The 20,070-nt window shown below is 36.5% G+C and overlaps 1 protein-coding gene across 11 annotated transcripts in view; it reads left to right on the forward strand.

The window, feature by feature from the left end:
- DLG2 (discs large MAGUK scaffold protein 2) overlaps positions 1 to 20,070 on the forward strand; it is a 2,032,915-nt gene that overhangs the window by 1,573,287 nt on the left and 439,558 nt on the right. For all 11 annotated transcript variants that reach the window (XM_063094161.1, XM_063094165.1, XM_063094169.1 and 8 more), the window contains 2 exons: positions 9,710 to 9,854; positions 12,076 to 12,214. In XM_063094161.1, the coding sequence (XP_062950231.1) occupies positions 9,710 to 9,854; positions 12,076 to 12,214 (284 nt within the window). The remainder of the gene's footprint in view (positions 1 to 9,709; positions 9,855 to 12,075; positions 12,215 to 20,070) is intronic.

Raw genomic sequence — 20,070 nt, forward strand, 5'->3', positions numbered from 1 at the left:
AGTACTTTAAAGTAAGTACATTGGTTATACCAGTCTTAGATATCTTGGAACCAAGAACTGGAACTCTCTGAGCATGGCTCTTTCCTACCACATACACTGCTTCTACCTTTAAAAGATCTTTAGCCTGCAGCTTCTCTTTGATTTTTCACCCCTTCTCTTGAGAAATGCTTGGGACAGCCATAACTGTTATTCTTATTGTTGCTTTGCCTCACGTGGATTTATCACCTCTCTTCCCCTGGGTGACGGAGCTGCAAAAAGATTACTCAAAGCCCATCTCTTCTGAGCAGTGAGAGACCCCAAAGGAGCTAATTTCCCAGAACCCTCAAGAGAGAGGCATTCCTTCCTTTGAAAATTAACCACGAACTGGGGTTCTTTTCCCACATTTATTCTCCAGACCAGGAAGTTACAGGAAAAGAACATAGGTGGGGTTTAGCAATAGAGGCTGGTAACATCAGTGAAACAAGCAAAGTGACATTCCCATAATGCAATTTGCAAAAGTTAAGTTGATCCACCAACAAAATCTTGATCTTAGCAAACACTGTTTTTCCCATCGCAATTTCCTCAGCATTTTTACATATCAATCAAGTAACTTGTCTGTCCTTGAGCCAGTAACCTTGCTGTGTAATGATTCCATATCTTACAACAGAGACTTTAGCCTGGGGAAAGTTTCCTGTCTTTTGCAAGGTTAACATTTCTATATTTAATCCCAAAAGGTTAGACTAAACCTGAGACTACAGGGCTTTGAAGGCCCTGTGAAATACATTTGCTTTATAGTATACTCCACACTTATTTTCCAGAAGAGAAAGTTGTTGGAATTCAGAGATGACAAAAGGATTTCCAATATTATATAACTAGTAATTGTGCAATTAGAGTCAGACCTAGATATTAATGCCATAAAGTCAAATTCCTTTTATCAGTTTACTCAACCCCTGTGGTTCTCAATCTTGGTTACAAATGTGAATCTCATTGTAAGCTTTTGAACACTATGGATATTCCAGTCTTTTATGAACCCTGAATAATCAAATCAGAAATTCTGGGTATGGGACTTCATTTTTTGTTTTTTTAGTTTTTCAAATGATTCTAATGTGCAGCTGGGTTAAGAACCACAGTCCTATCTTGACTAAACCACATTCTAGCCCTCTCCACTGCTGCTATTGCTTCTCCTAAGGATGACTTCAGTAGGAATGCTATTGTATGCCAATAGAGTGTCATTTAGCAACTTCCTGCAATGGCTGAAAGGCATTTAGAATAGTTCATCCTTCAAGCTCTGTCCCCTGCAGTTAGAGTCATTTCTGAAACACTAGAAAAAAAACCTGGAAAATTATTTCTTGGACTCCCTTCTAATTTATCTCAAATGTAATAAGTTACCATGCAATGCAATTACCATTACATATTTTATTTAAACATTAAATCTTTCCTTTGTATCCTCTCTAATTTGACTACATTCAGTGTAATAACCCTATTTATAGAACTTAACAGTACAGGTAACATATATTGGTGTCATTTTAAAATTCTTTTAATAGCATACCCCATCAGTAAAACACAAGAATTGCTTCTAATGTATATGTGTATATTTCTTTACTTTAAAGTTTGTGTGTGTATATATATATCACTGTTAATATATTATCCACATTTATAAATGTTCACATTTTAAATACAAGAAATAGACATGTAAAGATCAATGCAATAAATATTAATAGAAGTTGAAATGTTTTCTTCCTGTGCTCAGTGGATTGCTCTGGGGTTCATAGCATACTGTCTCTTTTGATGACCACTGCTATAGAGGAAGCTTGAGGCAATCAAATATCACTCTCGCTTGCTCTCTCCCTTTATATGGAATAAAAGGTTAAGAAAATGCATCAGTGAATAATAGAGGAAGAAAAATTTACACTGTTGGAGCTTTGATTGTATACCATATAAGCTGATGTGACCCAGTGCTCACTTTCTGTACCAGCTTTTCATCCTTATATCCCATGCCTGGCACAGAGTGAGTGCTCAATAAATGTGCATTGTTGCTTGAATGACCTTCATTCCTATTCCTTTTTTCTCTGATGCAACACAAATGTAAAACAGAGAGTCAACACAAATGCTTCATTCTTCCTATAAAATAGGGAATTTTGATCACTTTTTCTTTGGTATGCCACAGTCATTAATGTTAAACTTATTTAGCTTATTATTTCAGCATTTATTAAGTGCCAACTATTTACAATGCATCAGCTGGGAGAATATAAAGATGAATGTGATGTAATCATTGCCCTTAGAAAGTCAGTCTTGGAGGTGGGAAGAGGCACTTCAGGAATAAGTGTTGTGCAAAGTAGGTGGGGGGATAATTTCCACAGAAAGAGCCCTGAACAGGAAAAAACTATTTTCAGAGCAGTGGTATCAGCAAAAGCATGGTGTCTGATTATGGTTGTTTGATTTCTACTCATACACCACTTTATAATATGCAGTCTTTTTAAGTTCGTGGTATCATTCCTTTCTCATAAACACAAATAAAGCAACAAATAAACAAATTAACATTATCCCGTTTTACATATTAGAAAATAAATTTGTAGTAAACATGTTAACTGATTCAAATTAATGAAACTAGGAGTTTAAACTACATTTGATTCTACATTCAAAATTACTCTTATTGTACCAAGTTGCCTTCATTTCTAGAAATTCTGAAGTTTAGCATATGACTATTATTTCTGATAAATTTAAGTGTATTCACTGGAAATGAGAAATTAACTTCCTTCTTTCCCTTTGTTCTTGCTCAAATAGAGTTAATTTTGTTCTAACCATAACTAATACATGCTTATAGCTGCAAAGATGAAAAACAAGAAAATATTTATTATCCAAAGATAGCCAGTAAACATGTTTCTAATTTATTAATAGTTATTATTTTCAAAATAAATTTTATTATAACAATCAATTTCAGTATACTGCAGAGATTTTAGTCTATCCATGGTTTATGCATATTTACTTTCATATCATTTGGCATTACTGCATTGAATTGGTCCCTTTTTTAATTTATCTTACCATCTAATGATCAGCCTCTTTGTCTCCTTTTTAAAAGTTCATTTTAGAGTATATGATCTTCTTTCCAGTGTTTTGAAAGTCCCATATTTCTTTGCACTATGTCTTAGGTACCTTTATGTTCCCAATCACCTCCCAGTCTGTCCCACCACGTTGATATTCCTGCATGAATATGAAAAGGTCAGTATCTCACCACTGGTACATTGCCCATTCCTTTTTATTGCCACTTTCTCTGCCTCAGCAAAACCTCCCCCCCTTGTGTACATTTGCTTACACTCATTTGAATTTCCATACAACTTGCCCTGTATCTTTCCTGCAAGTCTCCTGGCACCTTTCTTCAGTAGCTTTGCTTTCCTTTCTCTGCATCATGCTCAAATTTAACACTCTTTCTTCTATTTGAGAGAATGAGTCATCTCACTTCCATCCTCTCTTGGCCTCTGTCCTCTTTCCTGTTGCAAACACATGACCAGGCTGCACATATGTCCCCCCCTGTGTAGTGCACCCCACAGAAAGCACTTCACTCAAATGCACATGATTTTTTCCCTGAAACCAGGCTAGTTGTTCTGTGTTCACCATTATAGGAAGATACTTGATATGAAAAAAAGAAGAAGAAAAGAATAAAAAAGACAATGAAAAACAATGACAAGAGCAACTAGCCAATCAGTGTAATGTACCTTTTCTCTGCATACAATCAGCTCCAGCTGCAGGCCCTTTATCTTGAGAGTTCATAGGATAATACACACACATAATTAACCCAAACAAACTCATTTTTGTGAAAAACATTTTGAAGTCTTCAGCACAAAAGAGCACTTTTTGGTCCAGATCCCATACTATTCTGAATTTTAAAAAAGACCAAACAGAAGCCTCATCAGCAGTACCCTAATTAAACTCATCAGTTCACAGATGTTTACAGGAAATGATCAGTGAAAATTTTCACCCAGAAATTTTGTTTCCTGGGAAGAGAAATGGATAATGACAATAGTAATAGTGATAAGAGCTAATATTAATTAAGTACTTTAATGTGCCTGCCATTTTACATAGGCCAACACATTTAAATCAGTAACGTTTTGAGATAGTGACTGTTTTCATTCCTGTTTTGCAGATGTCAAAACTGAGGCTTAGAAGGTTAAATAAGTTTCCTGAGATCACACATTTAGGAAGTGCCTGGTCAAGGTCCCAAATCTCAGTCTGCCTAACTCAAAAGGATGTGCTTCTAATCACTACATTCTGTTGTCAACATCATAATACCACCTGCTCCACGGCTAAAGTCTGTAGATTTTTCAATACTTCAAGTCACCAAATAAAACTAACTGGACTTCCAGTATTTAAAACTACCGCTGTTATTTCCCCCAATATCCTCTCTTTGCCCTCTTCTCACTTCCACCCTTTCCTCAGCTTCTGCTTTCTGATCTAAAGATTTTCCTCATGGTCTCAGAGTGTTAGCAAAATCACTGTCTGAAAATATGCTTGAAGGTAACAGTTTCTGGATTGTTTTAGTAGCCACCTTAAAAAGAGCAAAAGATACAATTTAATTAAGCACTGGTCACATCTCACTTTCACTGATAATCTAATTAGCTGTGTATTTTCTGTACCCTGGGGAGAGAGACCACAAACCCTTGGGAGAGAAACAGAGCTTTGGTGCTGCTTACAATCTAATCCAGTCAGTTTCTAGCCTTTGGGGTCTCTTTCCATTGGCTTGTTGTACCCTCTATGTGATGCCCCTAAATGCTGTTCTTCTTCTGTTTTTTCTTTGCTTTTTTTCTGTTTTTACAGTATAGGGATTTCTGGGGGCGGTGATCACAATATTCAGAAATTGCCTTAGGCAATCATTTTTTGAGGTAAAAAACCCACTTTCATGCACATCATACACATTTTAAACCATTAAACATGAGCATCATTATAAATATTCATTATCTAGACACAAGTGGTACTGCCTTAAAATAAGTGATTAATCAAATATATAATAAGGTTTGGAAGAGACAGTGATGTATGTTAAGCTACTTTCTATTTTACTTATTTATTTTGACAATGTCGGTGTATTAGGATGATACAATATACTGTCACCACTGGATTCAGCAAGAAGTATGATTACTCAGCTTTTATAATACTTTGAAATTTATGTTACTTTTTATGTAAAGTTGGAAGGAGATCCTCTTCTTCTAAAGGGAGAAAGAATAGATGATGCAAGCTCTAGGTTTCAATGAACCAATGTCAAGGACATTCAATGTCAAGGACAGTCTCATTTTCATCTTTTCAGGAGACCTGTGATCCAACTGATGACTTTGCCACTAGGAGTCTGTGTGATCTCTATGTTGCAAGTTGACCTCTTCAAATATCAGTGTTTCTAATATATAAAGTAGACCTGTTAGTGTCTATCTCATAGAAATATAGTGATGATTATTTATATTATTCATGTCAAAATATATGACATAGTACTCCCAAACTATATGGCATGTAAGTATTAAATAAATGTTAGCTCATAATTATTGCTATTGTTTTTGTTGTTTCTGTTATTAAGGGCTGCCATCATCAGTTGTGTTCCTCATATCTATAGTCCTTATACATTCTTTCTCTCTGCATGAATCTGTTCTTCTATTTAGTCATTTCACAAACAGCTGTGTGCTATTAAAATTGAATTTCATGAGAGCAGGGACTTCGTCTATCTGGAAGATGCAGTATAGCTGAGTGGTTAAGAGTATGGCCTCTGCTGCCAAACTCCCTGGCTTTGAGTTTTGCCTCTACCACTTATCAGATCAATGACTTTGGGCAAGTTTTTTAACTTCTTGGAAACATGCTTTTCTTATGCATAAAAAGAGAGCAATTATAATAGCTACCTCACAGGTTTTTGTGAGTTTTGATTGTGTTAATACATGTAAAATACTTTAAAATAGTGCCTGGTGTGTAATATGGGCTATATCAGTGTTTTCTATGAGTATGATTATCATTTTTTTGTTTACCATAACCCTAATAGCTAGAACAATACTTGGCAAAACATAGGTATGCAGTAAACATTTGACGAATGAATGAACAAATGCCAGGCACTGAAAATACAAAATGATTTCAGAGAATGTCACTTGTCTAGAAGAGAAGTATGAGAACCTATAGAGGAGATTATAGCTTAATGGAGAGCTCATGGTCAGAATTCAAACACATCAGTCAGGTATAATACCCTCCAGCTCCAGGGTTCTTAACTTGGGCTTCACCATCAAGGAGTAACTGGCACATGGAATTTATATAACATGAAGCAAAATAAATAAGTAAATAAACAGCAGTGCTGCAAGGTATTATGTGACTAAGTGCTAATTAAATAGCACAAGAATATGTACTATAGAGACCCAATCCAATATTACTGGCACATTAATTTTCATTCTACATCATTTCAGCAGAAAGTAACTAAAGAATCACTCCATTAAAAGAAGGTGGCCAAAATAAATTCAAACATACATGATCAACTAATTTTCAGTAAGGGCACCAGGAAGACACGGTGGGGAAAGGATAGTCTCTCCAACAAATGGTGCTGAAAAAACTGGACTTCCACATGCAAAAGAATGAAACTGAACCCTAATCTTACACCATACACAAAAATCAACTTAAAATGGGTAAAAGACCTAAACATAGATCTGAAACCATAAACGTCCTAGAAGAGAACATAAGGAAAAAGCTCCTTGACATTGGCCTTGGCAATGATTATTTTCTGGCTATCACATCAAAAGCTCAGGCTACAATAGCAAAAATAAATAAATGGGACTACATCAAACCAAGAAAACAGTCAAAGAAGTGAGACAGCGACCCATGGATTGGGAAAAAATATTTGCAAACCAAATATCTGATAAGAGGTTAATATCTAAAATTTATAAAGAACTCATACAACTCAATAGTAGAGAAACAAAAAACCTGATTTAAAAATAGGCAAAGGATCTTAATAGACATTTTTCTAAAGAAGGCACAAAAATGGCCAACAGGTATATGCAAAGATGCTCAAAATCACTAATCATCAGGGAAATGTGAATCAAAACCCCCATGAAATATCACTTCACACTCATTAGAATGGCTATTATAAAAAAGACAAGAAATAACAATTGTTGGGACTGGTGCAGAGAAAAGGGAACCCTTGCACTCTCTTGGAAATGTAGATTGGTGCAGCCATCATGAAAAACAGTATGTGTAGAGGTTACTGAATAAATTAAAAATAGAACTACCATATGACCCAGCAATCTCTCTTCAGTCATATACCTACATAAGATGAAATCACCACCTCATAAAAATATCTACAATGTCATGTTCATTATAGCATTCACAATGGCCAGGATATTGAAACAACCTATGTGTCTGTCAACAGAAGAATGAGTAAGGAAATTATGGTAAATCTATACAGTGGAATATTATTCAGCCTTAAAAAAGAAAGTGATGCTACCATTTGCCACAACGTGGATAGACCTGGAGGTCATTATGCTAAGTGAAATAAGCTAGACAACGAAAGAAAAATATTGCATGATTTCACTTACATGCAGCATCTTAAACAAACAAAAAAGGTTGTATATATTGAGAGAGAGAATAAAACAGTGGTTGGGGAGGGAGAGGCATGGTGAGATGTAGTTCAAAGGATACAAAGTAGCAGATATGTAGGATGAACTAGTCTAGCGATCTAATGTACAACATGAAGATTATAATCAATAAAATCGTATTATATTAGAGATTTTTGTTAAATAACTAGATTTTAGCTGCTCCTTGTCACACAAAAATAGTAACTATGTGTTATGATGGATATGCTAATTTGCTTCACTATAGTAACAATTTCACTATTCATATTTATCCATTTATCCCATAATATCATGTTATAAACCTAAAATATATACAATAAAATTTATTTTTAAAAAACTAGAAGTCAAATAAGGATAACCTAGGTATTTGAAATACTTTATAACTGCTGATTCTCATTTACTCAAAGACTCAGTCTTTCTGAAGGTACTACTTTAGATCATTTCAGAAAAATGCTGCAGAGATCCACTGTAATGCCATTGCCACAAAGTAAGAATTGCACATGTATCACAGGCTTTTCTGTGCAATGAAAAAGGTATTTCTGTTAAAGCTGATGGCAATTAGGTACCCTTGAACTTGCTCACCTGCAAAGCCCTGTGTTCAAATGTCCGCACTCTTTGCTTAGAAAATAGACTAATGTTAAATGATATTTTCATGGGAAAATTTTTTAAAGTGATGAAATGTGGGTTTGATAAAGTTGTAGGGAAATGTGGGCTCTCATATAGTGCTGGTATGAGAGTTAACTGTTTCCTCTTTGTAGATGGCACTTCAGGAATAGGTATCAAAAGTCTTAATAATGTTCGTACAGTTTGCTTCAGCAAGTGCACTTGTATGATTTATCCCAAAGAAACCATCAAAGTTATGCACAAATATAGAAAAAGATTTATTGCACCATTATTTATAGTAGCAGAATATTAGAAGCAAACTGAACATCCACTAGTAAGAGATTAGTTAAATCTATAAAGTTATGGTTAGATAGGAAGAATAAGTTCTAGTGCCCTAGGGTGACAATAGCTAATAATATTGTATTGTGTATTTCAAATTAGCTGGAAAAGAGAATCTTGAATGTTATAACCACAAAGAAATGATAAATGTTTAGGTGATTGATATGCTAACTATTCTGATTAGATCATTATACAATATGTCATGTATTGAAACAAGAAACTGTACCCCATAAACATATACAATGAAAAAAAAATAAATTAAATTAAAAAAAATCTTTATGTTATAGCCATTCAACACAATACTCTGTAGAAAGCAAAAGTCATGTTGTTAAAGTATATTAATGTTATGGATATATAAGCACTCTAGATTTAAAAAGCAGCTTCCAAAACAATGTATATAATATAGTCACAATTTAAAGAAATATATCCAAGTAGGGAGTGTATTTGTCTGTTTTTGTGTTGCTGTAGTATAAACACCTGAGACTGGGTAATTTATAAAGAAAAGAGGTTTATTTGGCTCACGATTCTGGGACAGCTGCATCTTGTGCAGGCCTTAGGCTACTTCTACTCATGGTGGAAAGTGGCAGGCAGCCAGTGGGTGCAAGATCACATAGCAAGAGAAAGCGAGAAACAGAGAAGGAAGGTGCCAGGGTCCTTTACACAATCAGCTCTCGTGGGAACTAATAGAGCAAGAATTCACTCACTACCCCCCCCCAACATATTAATGTATTCATGAGGGATCTGCCCCCATGATCCAAACAGCTCCCAACACTGCCACATTGGGGATCAGATTTTGGCCTTTGGGGGGACAACATACCCAAATTGTTATCAGGGAGATTACTAATAATTTTTATTTTCTTCTTCTTTTTTTTTTTTTTTAGTTTTCTTCAGTGAATAAATATTACTTTTGTAATCACAAAAACTATAGCAAAATAAGAAAGGCATTTGACCACTCATTTCCCTTTTCCACAAATACTATTCTAAATTCCATTATAATACGTCACTTTCTCATAGAAAAAGGCAGAAGCAATCTTGCTTCATAGCATTAACTACTGTACCTTATTTGACAAAATATGATATAGGTACTGGACTGTAATTATTACAATCTAATTTTTAAAGAAGGTCACAATTCCAGATATCTTTTTGCTTGAATATTTCTCTTCAGCTGCATAGGTGTAACTCTAATATTGAATTTTTCTCTCCTCCAGGTAAACAACTACAGTTTAGAAGAAGTAACACATGAAGAGGCTGTAGCAATATTGAAGAACACATCAGATGTAGTTTATCTAAAAGTTGGCAAACCCACCACCATTTATATGACGGATCCTTATGGTCCACCTGATATTACTCACTGTAAGTACCACACCAGTGTCATCTTCAAATAGCATGCCAGGTTTGCCAAATTGCAGTTCTACAAAAACTATCAGCAATGGCTTCTGCTTGCACTTTCCCTCACATCTAGCTTCTGGAAATACTTCAGAGGGAGTATCCTATGCTTCATGCCCATGTTATCTTGCAAGCCTTTACCTAGTGTTTTGAAAGTGGGACATCCTGATAAGTTGGCAGGTCCATCATTATGGAAAGGCTTAATGTAGTAGCTGAGTGGAAAAGAGAGGCTGGTAAAATAGACCAGAGACAGCCCTATGCTTCTTCCTGAAGGCAGGGATTTTGTGCTTGAGTAACAAAATTATGATCCTCAATCACCATTATAGCTCTTACCTTTACCTGAATTTGTTATATTGGCAAGGAAGCCAGAGAAAATTATCAGTCACTGTGGCAGTAGAGGTGGGTTAGGGATAGCGGCTTCTAGGGCAACAGTTAACAATTAACTAATGAAACACTATGTTGGGGTCCTCACAAAAGTCCACTTCTACTCAATCCCCATGTTTTCTCCTCTTCTTAACAGGCCAACAAAAACCTTACCTAAGGTTCTGTCTTTAGGGACTAGATTTAGAAGCAATTCCCTTTTTTTTTTTTTTTTTTTTTTGTAAATTTAAGGGACAGTTTTGTTGACATCAGTAAACTCGCTCATGCTGAAATTTTGAGAGTCCAATTGTGAGACTGGGAACTCAAGATGTCTTCAAGACCTGCCAGTAATTGGTACTAGGCTCTTAAGCAAGTTTTTTTTAACTCCTTTTAGATTTAAGTGTTTCTCTTCAGAGAAATTTAAGGGTTGAATAATTTTGTTACCTAACCATTATGTTAGCTATTGCTTTTCTTAGTGATGATACTAAAATGGCTTGCCCCAAATATATTTGTTTTTTTTCAAGCAGGCAGTCAGCTGAAACCAACTTTACCTTAAGACACAAAACAGTTTTAATTTTCAGAGTTTTTCAAAATGGATGATTTTTTTTTTTTAAGTCCTTGAGACTGTGAGCCACTTTATGAGGACATATAAGGTCAAGGTCAAAGATACAAAAGGGAGAAAACAAGCCTTTCTAGTCAATTCAAGAAGTATGTATTGAGTAACTTAATATGTGCAATATACCTTGTAAAATAATATGTAGGAGGCAAAGGAGATATGATCATGGCTTTTAGGGAACTTAGTTGGAAGGAATGCTAACTCAGATATGTAAATAGCAGCAATATTTCACAGAATAAGAGGGATGTATATACCATAGGAGAGGTAAAAATAAGTGTCCTTTGGGAACTCAAAGAAAGGAGATACATCATCTGTCTTTGGAAGATGAGAAAAATCTTTATGCAGAGGGTGGCATTTGAATGGTATCAAGGAATGGATGCAATTTCAACATCTGAGATAGCATAGGAAACATAAATTGTAGGTAGTTCATTCAGTGGAACAAAAGTGCGGATGTCAGGAAGCACAGGCTATGTTTGAGGAGCATAGAATATGTGTAAGTGGAATATCAAAATTGATTAATTTTATAAGAATGGCAAAAAGGAGAGTTTTTACTATATTCAATATATAGTGGCAATAGAAAGCATTTAAGCAAGAGAACAGCATGATTAGAGCTGGGTTTCAGAAGGGTTTATTTCATCTCAATGTATAAAATGGATTTAAGGAGAGAAAGAGGGGCAGGAGACCCACTTATGAGATGTTTTCAATCACCTAAAAGGGACAAAAATTAGGCAGAAAGAATGGAAAAGAAAGGCCAGAGTTCTTGGCCTTTCTGGGATCGGAATACAGCATGTTTTGGGAGAAAGTCTTATACAAGAACCTGCTCCCTAGGAGCCTTTTGCTTTTGATGATTGGATATTAATTATGTGAAAAGAATGTGAGCTCTGCAATTAGAAAGCTAACATTTTTATTTCAATAGGAAATTAATCATCATTCTGAAATTTGTGTACTGGATCTCTCCTCCAATTCTTTTTTTCACCTAATTGTACTAACTGGAGTTACAGATATAGTTGTCATTGCATCTTTCCAATCTTAAAGGTCACCATGTACTTGTATATATTAAATGCAAACAAACAGCAATTCCCCCCTCTTGGAGGACAAGAAAATCCTTGGCATGAAGCAAAGTCTTTCTATTTTTAACACATCCTCTGAAGTATAGTATGACACATTGAAGCACCCACATAACAGGTTTCTTTTTTCCCCCCCACCCCTTAGCTTATTCTCCATCGATGGAAAACCATCTACTCTCTGGCAACAATGGCACTTTAGAATATAAAACCTCCCTGCCACCCATCTCTCCAGGAAGGTATTCACCAATTCCAAAGCACATGCTTGTAGAAGACGACTACACCAGGTCAGATATGCTCGTTTGTTAATTGGGTTTGCTGTCATTACCAGGAAGAAATCACATTTGCCTAATATGTTAGCTGTTGCTTTCGGGACTAACTAAACCTTCTGAGTGCCATTCAAGCTTATTATAGTCTTGCCTCAAGTGGAAATCTGCAAATAATTATAAACATATGTTATTGTTCTCTGTTAGGAAGCAAATTACAAAATCTTTGTGGGGAAATAGTACTATACACTTATCCATCACTTTGCAATTTATTGATGCTTTCTATATCTCATTCTATTTGAGCTTTACAGCCATACTCTGAAATAGATATTATTACTTAAGAAGAGAAGACAGTGCTGAAGTTCAAAAAGAAGGAAGTAGCATGCAAATATTACATAACTGGTTAATGAATGTCAGAACTTCAACTGGTCTTTTGACTCAACCATATTCTGTCCACCAATGGCCACCTACAATTCAATGGAACTTGGGAGTCAATCAACCTTCCTTCTACTGCAGTAACTGTAGATAAGAAGAAAATGAGTGAAGTCCAATTGGTTTGAATTTAATGTACCCCATTAATTCCAAAGGGGAATAGGGCAAGATTCTAGGGAAGAACGCAGAACCACATTGCTAATCCCGCAAATGCGGCCAAATTTAGCTGGCACATCCCTGAAAAGTCAGGTCGAACAGTTCACAGAGACAACCAACTTGGTTTATTTAAATGGTCATCACTAAGGATTCAATAAATATTGGATGATGAATAAATTAATGAATGAACGGATGGATGAAAAATAATATACTTTTTAAAATCTTTAAATGTCTTTGTTTCAAAATAATGTTTGTTCATTATATTTAGCAAAGGAATGTAAAAATGATCAAGAAACAAAAATCTCCCCCAAACTCTCTCTAGAGGGGCCTGTCTTGAGGTGCCCAAGGTGACAGCCTGGTATGAACTTTTCATACCTTCTCCATATTCACACAAACACACACAGATGCATACTCAGACACAGGTGGGGCTTGACATTGTTTCTACAAAATAAGTTCATATTTTACATGTTTCTCTGCAACTTGATTTTTCTCCATGAATTATATTTTTGCCAAAAATGAGACTACGTATAGAAATATTCATTTTATTTCTGTATGTGTTTATATGTAAAAAATGATAGAGATGAGCTGTTTTGGTTTTATATCCTGCCTGCCTAATTGAAGCCATTTGTCAGCCTTTTAAAAAGTAGAGGAGACTTCCTGCTGGTTAACTTTCCTCACTGGTACAGTGCATGCTTTGGCCTTTCCGTTCTTTGGTATATCTTTTTAAATGATTAAGCATTTTCCATTTATTTTGCAATATCAGGTTTGCTGAAGTAGCTTGTTATATCTTTAGCCAAGGAATGGGATGTCTGGATGCTGAAAATGTGCATCTGTGGTGTAAATCAAGTATAAACTTCTTCCTGTGCTGCAATGTCTGATCTCTGCACACTTAATTAAAATGAGGGCTGCAGCAACGATAATCCTCTAAAGAATTGTGTAAATATAGGCACCTTTATCCACCAGAGCAGTGATCTATTTGTTGTCATCCTATTGCTAATATTTAATATGATTTTAATTTCAAAATGTCATTTTATCTTAATGGGCCCCATAGTGAATTAATGTTTATTAAAGCCCCTTTATAATCAAGACCCTTTGCCAGCTGTTTTGATTCTCCTAAAAATATAGAGAGAAGGGCTTTCATCCCCATTTTAGAGATGTAGAAATGGAAGTTCAAAGAACTTAAGGAACTTGCTTATGGTCATACACTTTTTAAGTAGAAAAACTGAATGCCCTGACAGCTTTAAAATCCTGGATAGGAAGAAGCATTTTAATTTCCTCCTTATTTTTCAAATGAAAACCAAGTCATACAAAAATTGTGCTCATTATAAAAATATGTGGCTAGAAAGGAGTTTTGCTGAGAGTTTTGGTGAGCTCTAAAGACAGATCAGGGTTGAGAATGACCTCTCACTGGCTAACTGTGTGACCCTGGACAAATTATTTAACCTCCACAAGCCTCAGTTTCCTCATCTGTACAAGGCAATAGTAATTGAATCTATTTTAACAGGTTGATATAATGATTAAATGAGATAACGAATAGAAAGAATTTAGAACAGTGCCGGGCACATAATAAACACTCAATGTATTTTATATATTTATAGTAGGTATACTTATAATTCTTAATCCACTTTGGATGTCACATAGAACGTTTTTACAGTTAGAGTCCCAGGAAGGGTGTCAGTTTCTCTCTACAGTGATATGCCTCAGTAACTTACTTCCTGCCCGTGCTTTCTCCTCTGTTCCCCCACAGGACAATCTCACCAATAACTCTGCATAAAATCTACTTCTAAATGGTGGTACCGAGAAAACTTGTGAAGTAAATTGTACCAGTTTACACACACACACACACACACACACACACACACACACACACAGTCCCATCTATCACACACACACACACACACACACAGAGTCCCATCTATCACACACACACACACACACACACACACACCCTTCCGCCACTCCCTCACCATTGCTGGTGTGATCTCATGGGTGCTCTGTGCTGTAGTCATTACCCTGGATCTCAGAGGCATTTGCTCAGAGGCAGATTTGTTGTCTCATTCATAAATATTAATTGAATATTTCCTGCTACACAGCGGGCACTGCACTAGAAGTGTGAAATTGAATGAGAAATGGCATCTAAGAACTATATCAAATTGGGGCAAAAAGCAGGAGATTCCCCAATGTCTGTCCCCTGATTATGCAGACCCCACTCCTGAATGAAGTTTTCCACTAAGCCTAATTTATTATATTTTTAAAAAATCCTCAGATTATATATTTTGGTATCCAAATATCCTTTCTTTTGTAAAAGAATTGTGGTAGTAAATGGCAGTTATTTATTTATTTATTTATTTTTATTTAGACATATTTAGGTGTACAGAGTTGACTATCAGTATTTGCATCCAGTATGTGGTCATCAAATCAATATTATTAGCATGTTCATCATCACCAATTGTAATTACTTTTTGTGTCCCTTGCCGCATTTCTACCAATCCACCCTTCCCTACCCCTTTTCCCTCCTCTAGTAACTATACTACTTCTGTTCTCTCCTTCTGAAAGTTCAATGTTTTATTATGGTCTTTCTTTCCCTTCCTTCCTTCCTTCCTTCCTTCCCTCCCTCCCTCCCTCCCTCCCTCCCACTTATAAATGAGGACATGTGTTATTTTTCTTTCTGTGCCTGACTTATTTCACTTCACATAATTTTCTCCAAGCTCATCCATGTTGCAGCAAATGGCAGAATTTCATTCCTTTTTATGGTAGAGTGGTATTCCATTGTGTATATATACCACATTTTCCTTATCCTGTCATCCATTGATGGACATTTAGGTTGGTTTCTCAATGGCAATTATTTATTATGTACTACCTAGAAAAGAAAAAGTTGGCAATTTTATGGCAGTCCTTATTTTTTCAAATGTTCAAGGTTTGTAAAATCCAAAAGTCTGGGAAAACTGCTAACAGAAGCTAACAAACAAGTCAATTCTATATAGCCCTAGCAGAATTCCCTAACCCCACTGGAGGCACTTACAAAATATTTATGCATAAATTTGAGTTTTACATGAATTCTGTAAGAATAGCCAACGGCATCAAAGAAAGTTTTAAAGAGGAAATGATTCTTGAGTTTAAACCTGAAAAATGTGTTGGCGTTGGTTAGAGAGTCAAGAGATTAGGAAGAGCATTTGGGGCAGGGTGAGAGCATGTGCAGATTCCTAAAAGAAAGTGAAATAGACTAAAATGAAAGCAAATATTACAGTTTGAAACATAAGACTCATAAAGGAAAATGGTACCTACCTATAAATTATCTTCATATTCCTATTCTTTCACATGCAACCTAGCTATAAGATTTAAAGCACACAGAGTAATAAAAACAAAAAGGTCACTACTATGTACCATTAACACTAAGTGCTTCGATGTATGTTATTGCTCCTATATCATTGATGTGATATTCTTATTCTTGATTTTTACAGATAACAAAAATGTTCAAAGAGGTGAAGTAATTGCCTCATATTTCACAGCAAACAAATAGCAGAATCAAAATTTGAATTCAGGTCCATTTGTCTTCAAAGTCCTCATCCCCACATCCCCACCTCTCTCTCAACTCCTGTGGAAACATGTTGGATAAAGAGGATGGGGCTTGTATCAGGAGACTAATGTGTAGTCCCAGTCATACACTTACTACCTAGATAACTATTTACTAGCTGTGTGACCTTGGGAAAGTTATATAACTACCCTCTCCCTTACTTTTCTCATTTATAAAATAAGCAAAATAATACTTTCCACCTCATAGATTTATTGTGACATTAAACTGAATTAATACAGGCAAGGTGCTTTGAAAAAAGTAAGTAGTGGATAAATGTTAGCTGGTATTAATATTACTGAAAACAGGGATTTTAAGATGAACTATTCCACAAATAAAATTACTTTTTGATAAACATCCTCGAATTATTTATGAAAATGTAACCAACAGTATTATGCAGCTGCTCAAACATGTCGTCATCTACCTATACGTTTTTTAAACTTATTTATCTTGCAGAGCATATTAGAACATTTTACTACAGAAATTCACATTGTATGAATGCTTTATTGAGAATCTTTATTTTTATGACCATAGCAAATATCTGGTAGTACCTGCATTGAAAATCTAATGTGGGATTCAGTGGAACCAGATATGGTAGAAACCAGTCTATCAATCTGACCTCTTTGGCTAAAGAGAATTGTCCTCTGGATAATTTGTTGATTTTACTCTTTTTTATTCATAGTAGCTCTCAATAACTAATACCATGTAGCTCTTCCCTTAAAAAATTCTGCAACACATGGCATCAGACTCCTCAAAGCCTTTATAAAGTTCATTATAAAACTTAACCAAATTGAGTGTAGTAATCAAAAGGGGGAGTAGGACAAAACTAGTGGGACAGATGGGGGATAAACAATTAAGTGGAAGCTTCAAGGGGAGTTTACTCTTTATTGATGGTGGCTCCACATAACCATTTAGTTTACTTACATAAACCATGAAGCATGATTGATAGAGCTATCCTGTTAGAAGGAGAGAGTGAGTACGCTAATGGGGAAGTTGACGAATCTTAATTAAAGGGGAATATCCAAATATATATTGGAAAACATGTTAAGCTGCTGTTTGCTGTCAGGGAAGTGAATTTAATGTTAGCAAAAATGAAACAGTAGTGGAAATTTTAAGACTATCTTTTATAGATATTTATCATTTTCTGTGTACCTCATGAATTAGCCAGACATAAACACACAACATTATGCCCTATAATTTTATGGAAGATGGTTATTGCAGATCTATAGCTATTGTTACTATAGATGTAAAATTCAAATAGTTACTTAATCAATGCTGTATTACATTTTACTAGGATGAGTTCATGCTTCACCTTTTGGACTGGTTGGTAAAAAACAGGATTAATGACACACAATGGAGAATTTTAGAAGGACCACCGTAGAAGCCATCAACCATCAGTTAATTCTTATCCCTTCTGTTGCCAGTTAACTACTGTCACCAATGCAATGTGCAGCTTATTTTCTGGCACTTATCTCTCTGACACTGAAACAAGGCATATACTGTGAGTCAAGGCAAGTAAACATAGTCTCTTCCTGTAGGAGTTTACTTTCACAACTATACATCACTAAAGTAGTAATAGAGGCAAGAACACTAGCACAAAATGTACACTCCCCACTCCCTCATGATCCAAGTCAATACAGGACCTGATGATGGTGCCACCTTGAAACCAGAGCTGTTATGGGAGCACTCCCTGCCCTAGGGCCAGGAGACATAGCACTTTCCCAGCCTTAAGGCTCTGCTCTCCACCCAGTGCCCACATAGGAGAGGCTATAATGCCCTGATCTGGGTGGCATGAAGCCTGGGCTCACAGCGGCTGTGACTCTGTTCTGCAGTCTGGGAAGCCAGCCATAGTCCTGTTGAACTGACCCCCATGTCTCCAGCCAGAGAGCAGACAGGCAGACTCTCCTCAGGCAGACCACACCCCATTCCTCCCTCTATCCCCAGCCCCACCAGCCGACTGAGTTGTGTGTACCTGCACCCCCAAGCCAAAGAAACAGTTCATAGGTCTCTATCCTAATGAATATGACCTTGGGCCAGTGGAAATAAACTATGTACACCCCTCCCAGAGAAGTGGCCAGGAAGGTTGGTCCTGAGCGGTCTTGCCTAGCAGCCTTGCCAACAGTCCCAGAAGCAGCTACACCAGCCACTTCACTGCAAGACTACCTAGTGACCCTGCCCCCTGCCCAGAGGCAGCTAGACAGGCCACTTCACTGCAGGCCAGCCTAGCAACCCTGCCTACTACCCAGAAGCAGATGGTCAGGTCATGGGCCTTCTCCCTGCAACCCTGCCTAGTGGCCTTGCCCACTTCCTGAAAAGAGACTCAGCAGCTCTGCCCTTGGCAATCCACCTCCTGAAACACAGAGGAAAGCACAACTTTATGGCCACCACCATTCCACCACCCAGCCCCAAAGCTCATGCAGTTACTTCCATCCTTCTCCCTACACAGAAGTTCATCCCTCTCCCAACCAACATACAGCCAGGGCACCACCAGCTTCACCTCACCCAGATCCAGGTATTCCTGTGTTTTACCAGGCAGAAGGAAAAAGGAAAGAGGGAGAAGCAAAGAACTAAGAGAAGCCTCTGCCTCCAGAAAAGAGGAAAGAAAAAACCCTTCCAGGGGTGTTCACTCGAGCCAAGGGGATTCAATACACTCCAGTACACCAATCTAGGACAAGATACACTAGCCGCTGTGCCAGCAAGTCCACCCAGGGTCACCCATCTTTGCCAATGAGTGACAGGGCATGCAAGCACTTCTCCCAAGAACCCAAGATGTCACCTACATTCTCAATGACCCAACACAGTGTTGCTCACTTCAGCAAGGAACCACTGAGTTCCCCCAGTGAATAGGCCACAGAAGCACTCACAGACAACAGAAGAAGCAACTGCTCCACCAGATGACCAGTAATAAACATAGGGATACTAGAAATAAAAAAAAAAAAGGAGAAAACATGACACCACCAAAGGAATAAAATAATTGTCAAGTCTCAGACCCCCAACAGCAGGAAATCTTTGTAATGACTGAAAAGAAATTCTGAGCAATAATCTTAAGGAAACTCAATGAGATACAAGAAGACTCAGATAGACAACCCAGTAAAATGAGAAAAAATATCCAGGATATGAAAGAGGAAATGTAAAAAAAGAGATAGATACCTTAAAAAGAATTAGTAGAACTCCTGTAACTAAAGAATTCATTCAACAAAATAAAAAGCATAAGCAAGAGCTTAAGCAACAGGCTAGAGAAAGCACAATAAAGAATTTCTGATCTCATAAATGGCCTTCTTGAAATAACGTGGGCACACAAACAAACAAAAAAAAGGCACACAAACAAAAAGAGAACATACAAGAACTATCAGACAACCTTAAGCATACAGATATCTGTATAATGGATGTTCTGGAAGAGAAAGAGAAAGGAAAAGGCATTGAAAATCTATTCAATGAAATAACAGCAGAAAAATTCCCAGGTATTTGGAGAGAGAGAAGCTTTCAGAGCAAAGAGGCTCAAAGTTCTCCAAACAGATTCAATCTAAAAAGGTCCTCTTCAAGACATATTATAGTCAAATTGTCAAAAGTCAAAGACAAAGAGACAACCCTAAAAACAGCAAGAAAAAAAAAAAAAAAACATCAAGTCACCTAAAAGGGAGTCTCCATCAGACTAACAGCAGATTTCTCAGGAGAAACCTTATAGGCCAGAAGAGAATTGGATGATATATTCAAAGTT

Source organism: Cynocephalus volans, chromosome 4 (genome assembly GCF_027409185.1).
Source record: "Cynocephalus volans isolate mCynVol1 chromosome 4, mCynVol1.pri, whole genome shotgun sequence".
NCBI classification, from domain to species: domain Eukaryota; kingdom Metazoa; phylum Chordata; class Mammalia; order Dermoptera; family Cynocephalidae; genus Cynocephalus; species Cynocephalus volans.